At 35.5% G+C, this 7,632-nt stretch overlaps 1 protein-coding gene across 1 annotated transcript in view; it reads right to left on the reverse strand.

Moving 5' to 3' along the window:
• The window catches only part of TTC28 (tetratricopeptide repeat domain 28), a 624,192-nt gene that overhangs the window by 600,996 nt on the left and 15,564 nt on the right, over positions 1-7,632 (reverse strand). The window contains 1 exon segment of the mRNA XM_025047844.1: positions 1,437-1,715. Within this exon segment, the coding sequence (XP_024903612.1) occupies positions 1,437-1,715 (279 nt within the window).

Here is a 7,632-nt window from a genome sequence, read left to right on the forward strand (position 1 = left end):
GGTTAGCACATCTGCTTTACAAGCAGGAGGTCCTGGGTTTGCGCCCCAGTTGGAGCTAAAGAACATACCCCGGGTGCCCCAGGCCCTGGGTGCGCCAGGCCTCCAGAGTGCACCGGGGGTGCCAGGCCCCAAGTGCTCCAGGCCCCAGGTGCATGCCACGAGCATGTGTGGGGAGACATCCTGCCTTCACAAATCCAGTTCTTAAAAAGAAAGGGAAACAGCAACATCCATAGGTCAGGGGTAGAGAGTAGGGGAGTTAAAGAGCGGGGAAAAAAACCAAACCAACAAAGAAAAAAAATCAAAGGGAAAGAAAGACGAGACACCACCAAACCATGCTAGAAAAATTTACTAATTTGAACCTTTAAAAAAAAGTCACAATCATAGCTATTATACAACACCTACTATGTACAAGTAACAAATCACCTAGCTCTTAAATAACCTTACAAGATAGGTATTATTATCCTATTTATCTTAACCCCAGAGAGGTTTAAGAGATTTACCTATATTCATTAAAAGAGAAAGAATTTGAACTTAGGTCTGTCCTTTGAAAACAGCATTCTAACTCCCAAATGTTGTCATATAACACTTTTTTTTAAAAACAGATTTTGTTTCATTTACAATGATTATAGTTATGAAAGAAATTCTTTAGGGAAGTAGAGAATACTAAACAATTCTTGAGGCAGCAGCAATACTGAAAATTGCACTGAATGGGGCCAAAAATATCAGAGTTGAAGTATAACATAATATGACTGTGACATATTATTAAGACAGCAAGAATCTTCTTTAAATCTCTAGGAAGTATCTATTAGCCTTTTTTAACCCAACAGAAAGCCAAGAATGGAATCAAGTGGTTTTGCATTCAATAAAAAATATCTCAAACATTTCAGTCACATCTTAAGAAATCGTTTCTAAAATAAATTAGGGGTTAGGTGGTGAACAGGCACACTGAAAATATGTACGAAACAAAGATAATTCAACTCTTAAACCATTCAATGAAATATAGACTATTACAATGATTTATTAGAAAAAAAGTTCCTCTGATTATACACCATTCTGAAAATAAGTAGCTATTGACAGGAAATAAAATTATTTCAAATTGAAGGAAAGCAACATGATCATCATACTCCATCTAAAACATCTGTGCACAAAGAGATGTCCAAAACCTATATAAATAACTCAAATTTATCCTATCAAGAAGATGAGTAAAAAAAATTCAAATCTCAAACATACAAGAATTAAACTTGGACATGGAAAGCATACTTCCAAAGCATAAAAAAGGAAGCCATTAACTAGTGTACCAGCTCAATGAAGCCATTCTACATTTTGCCAAAGTAGAGACTATTAAAATATTAATAAACTGCATTGAGTCAATAAAATGTTACATTAAAATGAAAAATCAGCACAAAAGATTCTATGAAAGTAAATGAAATTTCTACCTTAGGCCATTTGGGATTGAGAAGTCGAGCTTTGATTGCATCATCCAGTGCCTTGTCATACTGCTGGATTTTCATATATGCTGCTGATCTATTGCTGTATAAGATGCAGTTCTGTGGGTCAACAGCCAGAGCTTCATTGTACAGAACAATAGCTGTGTGGAAATCTCCATCATGACAGGCCTGGTTACTCTGACGAACTTTCTCAACAAATTCAGCTTTGCTCAGCACTGGCCCATCAGGACTTCTCTGGCCAATAGTCTTAGCACCAAAGAGAGGAATCTACAAACAAAGAAACTTTGTAAGACAAAGTTCGGATAATCCAGAGGGGTTCCTTGTCTGAACTTTAAGAGAATGCAGACATTCTTCATGATCAACTTTATATAACGGTTAAATTTTGTGCCCTGAAAGACAATAAACTTTGCAAGCAGCAGCAAACAGTGCCTTGAGTGCATAGGTATGTATGTATGTGTTTATATATACATATAGTTATAAACTTACATATTATATTTATGTATATATTTTTGATTGAATGAATGCAAAAGAGTACTCAAGCTTTTCCTTGGCAATTAAAAGTTTTATTAAGGGAAAGACCAAAATATAAACCTACATAGACAATATGATCTCAACCATGTTAATATGGTTGCACTTAATAGTAAAGGAACAAGATCAAAATATTAACTATACTAAGTTATCTTTGAACATAGGATTATGAATTATTTTTATTTTCTTAAAATTTTCTCTTATCTAAATACTAGGCAATGAGCACATGTTTTAAAATAAAAATAAATTTTAATGTAATAATGAATCCTTTTAAATTGGCAAATGTGTAACTGTAATTTGGCTACTATTATGGGATTTCAAAGACAAACACCAGTTTTTAGAGATCGTCAAAAATAAAAAATAAAAAAACTGCTAGAAATTATATGTTGGCAATTTAAGGCCTGTTTTGGTATTGATTTTTCGAAGTCACTAACTTTTCTATGACTTTATCGCAGTGACCTGAAAACCAAAGGGAATGAATCAATCAAATGTTATTCATTTTTAAAACAGCAAACAGGAACTGCATTAGAGTCCCAAGGGATGAAACTTAAGACAGCAGTATCAAGAGAAACAATTTGCAATTCTAAGCAGGCTTGCCCTAAGTAAAATAAAAACAAAATGTAAATTTTCTTCCCCACATCTTCCTTTAAGTCTAAGTCCAGTCCCTCGATTCAAAAGATGGATCTGATACATAATACACCAACAGGTACAAAAGTAAAAGACTCCTCACAGAGGTATCTGCATTAAAAAGAACAAAGTCCACAAAGAGCAGGAAGAAAGGCAGAGTTAATTTCCCACACACTATTTTTCCTCTGTATACGGGGATATCATGTCCTAGATTTTGAGGACAATTTACAACATTAAAATATCCTAGAAGTTTCAAATATCAGTGTCCAAGTTACATCCCACAACTTCCTCGAACTGGAAGTGGCTAACCAATAATGTACTCTGGTTGGGTTTCTTTTTTTAGTGAAACACATTGCTTGAAAGTGAATGGACTATGTAACATTTACCAAACAACCAGGATCTTCTGGAATAGTCTTGATTTTTAATTATTTTATCCATATCATCAAACCAATGTGTAAGACATTGACAATGTATAAGACTAATTCATTTTGGAAAACACAGTCATCGCAATAATACTTAAGGTTAGTACTAGCCATAAATTATAGAAACAAAGTCTATATTTAAAAATTTGAGGGGTACAACACAAAAATAGCAATAATCGCCTTTAAAAGCAAAATGGTTATGTTCATTTGTAGCCTAAAAGTAAAAGAGACATGCTCTTACTATTAGAGCATTCTCTACTTCTCAGAGTACTAATTTTGGTTCAATGCCAACAGAGAAAAGAATCAAATTAAGAAAAGAAAGGGTCTGCACGCCATTCCTTCTACACATAGTAATATAAACTAACAATTCCCAAAAGATTTTCCTAGGAACCTCTAGGTCCTCGAGATACTGGGATGAACAAAGTTAAATAAGTTTCTTCTTTAGTGGAAGATCTCTCAGAGCTTTTATTGTGCTCATTGTGAATCTGAGAGGGGGAGATACTTACATTATGAGATCAAAAGACACTTTTGGTAGAGCATCTAGCTGGACCAGAAATTGCTTGAAACACCGATGTAAACTATTAAATAAAGCTTCTGAGAACACAGAAAAACACCATGGAAAAGTTAGTGCAGAAAGATTATGTACTAGAGGAGAACTCCAACACCATCATTATCACCCAAGTGTCCACAAATTTAAGAGAAAAATGCACTCTAGTAAATGTACACAAAAGCTTCTTTCTAATTTGTCAAAATACGCCTATGGCTACTCAGCTGGTTACAATATAGTCCTTAGGAGGCTAAGAAATAGCAATTTTTGTGTATGGTTAAAAAAAGGAATATAATTTCCCCAGTCCTTCTCTAGCTTCTCTACAGTTAATAAGCTTGACATGACATTCAAAAAAGAGACTTATGCATGGATTTCTAGGATTACACATATAGTACTTGGAAGAAGTGGTCATATTAAATTCAGAGACTATTAGAGTGAATAGTACTACCTAAGGAGATAAAGAAAAATGTTGAATTACTCATTTAAATTATTATATTGTTTCTTCCCTCTAATATTTCATATATGTACAGTTTATAGGTGTCGACATATATTAACATTGTTGATATTTTCCTCTGACCCTTTGACAAACTCATCTTAAAAAAGTAGAGGTAGTGTCAATAACATATGGACCAAATGGGCTCAGAATATTCAGCCACATACAATTACTAAACATAGTTCCAGCCCTGTTACAAATTTTGATTACTCAAATGATATAGCAGAATACCTACTGATTATATCAAAAATTTATAGGTAAATCGAAGAATTAAGTGTTTAAAATAAAATTATAAAACTACTAAAACGAAACAATAGAGGAAGAAAGGGAAATCAATTATTACTCAACCTGAAAAGAACATGTGCATTATCTATGGACAAGTATAATTTGCGCTGCTGTCATTATTTACAATGTACTGGACTATAATGTAGTTCAAAGGCAATGACAGGTACAAACTTCATAAAATCAGATAACCCATAAGCAGATGCTGCATTCCAGACAACCTGGTTTCCCATTGAAGAAACCCAGTAACCTTTTTCCAAGTCTATTTTGAGTCTTTTACAATTTTTCCCAACAGTCCCAAGGTGAAGTACTCTGGAATCCAGGAAAAGAAACTATCTTTTATTGAAAAATATTCATGATCAAAAGAAGCCTACCATGAGATAATTAGAAAGAAGGAGTGATACAAATAAAAACACTCAGTCTAGGGTCTGGCTCCATAGTGTAATGGGTAGCACGTCTGCTTTATACGCACAAGGTCCTGAGTTCGTGCCCCAGGTGAAGCCATGGACCGTACCCCAGGTACGTCGGGCTCCCCCCCCAAGTGTGCCAGGAGGTGTCAGGCCCCCTGGGTGTGCCAGGCCCGCCCCCTCCGGGTGCACCAGGGGTGCCAGGGGGTGCCAGGCCCTGGGTGTGTGGAGGGTAGGAGGGAAGACGCCTCACCTTCAGAGATCCAGTTCTTAAAAAAAAAAAGGGAGACAGCAACTTCCATAGGTCAGGGGTGGAAGTGGGGAGAGGGAAATTAAAGAGGGGGAGGAAAAAAACTCAATCCTGCAGTAACCTAGCAATGCATAATTAATGAAAATACAATTTTCTGTGTATTCACATCATTCAGGGAGAGAGAAACCTAGGCCGAAGCACAAAAAGAAGTACAGGATACTGAACCTCACAGTCACCAATACCCTTATAAAACCTACATTTTAATCCAATGTAAGTCATGATTGGCAGGAATGATCCTTGATTACCTAACGAGTATTCTGTGAGGTTTAAAGTAGGATTATAGTCTAACTCCTTCTCTCACTTCTATCTTTTTAAAGTTAATTCTTAGAACTTGAAAGCATTGTTAGAAGATCTATATCAGGGCTCAGTAAACTTCAGTGTATGTTATCAAATCTGGCCTGCCATCTGTTTTTGAAAATAAAGTTTTATTGAAATATAACCACACCCATTCATTTATATATTGTCTACGGCTGCTTCTGCACTACAACGCAACAGAGACTGTACAGCCCACAAAGCCTAAAATATTTACTATCTGGCCCTTTGTAGAAAATGTTTGCCAGCTTCTGATCTAGACTGATTATTGCCAATATTTTCTAGTTTCTTGACTTTTTAAGCATCAAAATTTTTACTAATCTCTTAACTGTACATTCTAAAACTAATTGAAAAAATACAATAGCAAAGGCTACTCTGAATTCAGTATTGCCTTTAAATGCATGTATATTTTATTAATCAAAACAATATCTATACATATTTTGAAAACAAGAGAAGCATGTATGTAAACAAGTTATTTTATTTACTCGGTCTACAGATAATTCTTGGTGTATATGTGACTTGTACCATGGACCACCCTTGCAATCCACAAAACAGGAAGAGAGTGGTGATCTGGTAGAAGTTTCCACGCTACAGCAAATAAAAGGTTATGCTGGTTAATCAATCCTGCTATCAAACTGTCATCAAAAATAATGCCTTGTTAGCAACTATTCTATAGTTTTTGCTAGACATCTCTCAAAATGTAATAGGCTTATATTCAATCTCAATAATCTTGGCATACTTTAGTTAAATAAGGGAACATATTATAATCTGACCTGGAAAATTCAAGGTAAGTTATGTTGCTCAGAAGTTCATAGAAACATTTGTGAGATTCTGTTCTTAAACATTTTTTGGAGCAGAATTTTTTTAGCTATGTTTTATATTGCAGAACTTTGAGAATTTCATTTGTTTTAGGCTGAAAGAGACAACTATTTCTTCAGAAAATACTAGTTTTGACTGCAGGTACTTCCTCAACCTGTTTTGTAGGCAAAAAGGATAGACTTTCAATCAGATGAAGCATCAGGTTAAACATCTCAATATTGCAAAAAGGACACTGATAGCATCTTTACCACTTGCCCATTTGATGACCTCAGGGTACACTGAAGAATACCTACGTTACAAACTCTCATCAGAAAATACAACTTTCTATTATTTGTTATCCAGAAAGGTTTATTTTTCATTAGCCTAAATCTGCCTCCCTAAAACTTCCAGCCATTGGTCCGAGTTTTGTGCCCTAAAACATCTTAAGTGTTCTGCCTTCAGATACTGCACACAGCTCCCGTATCTCTTGAATGCTGCTATAGTATCTGTGGTTGAGGACTGTTGTGTGCTGAACTTCTGTCCTTGCAACGTTTCCTTTCACTTGAGAGAAAGAACAAGGATGGGAGTTATTTCTATTTGATAATCTCATTTCTATTTGATAATCTATACCTCTTCCACCACTTCATTTAAAAGCCCAAGTGCCCTCAGTAACTTGTAAGGGCTAAAAATGGCTTAAAAATTAATGAATGACTATACACATTCAAGCCAGCTTATGCATTCCCAGAAGTGAGACCCTGCTAAAGCCCTGGTCAGAAACTGAACAGGGGTGACTGCTCAGGGACTTAAAAAATATATATATATGCTTAGTCCTTCCTTTCCCTTCCCTCACTTGTGAGGTGTTTTCTTAGCACATCCTTTAAGAAGATAAATTATCACAAATCTGTCATTTCAACCATTCCCAGTGGACCAGTAAATCTTTAAGTGAGGGGTGGGAAATGATGTTTCCTCTCTAAAACCTCAATTTCCCTCAAATGTTCATCACATAGCCTAGTCACTTTTTAGGATGCTCTCTAGTTAATATATTCCTCTAAATGTATGGTTCTTAAAACTGGACTCAAAACCCTAATAGCTGGTGAAGTTGAGCATCTTTTCATATTTCTATTGGCTATTTGTATGTCTTCTTGGGGAAATGTCTGTTCAGGTACTCTACCTTTTTTTTTTTTTTTCTTTAATGCCACCACATATTTGACCACTTTGACCTCATCTACCTCTCTCCTCCCCCCTCCCTCCTTCCCTCTGATAACCACTAGTCTATTGTACATGTCCATGAGTCTCTGTTTGTTTGTCCTATTCATTTATTGCTTTCAGGTTTATATTCCACATATAAGTGATATATCATGTGGTTTTCAATTTTTTCTGTCTGGCTTATTTCACTTAGCATGATTATCTCAAGGTCCATCTATGTTGTCGCTAATGGCAGTATTTCATCTCTTTTTA

Source organism: Pteropus alecto, unplaced genomic scaffold (genome assembly GCF_000325575.1).
Source record: "Pteropus alecto unplaced genomic scaffold, ASM32557v1 scaffold190, whole genome shotgun sequence".
Lineage (NCBI taxonomy): Eukaryota > Metazoa > Chordata > Mammalia > Chiroptera > Pteropodidae > Pteropus > Pteropus alecto.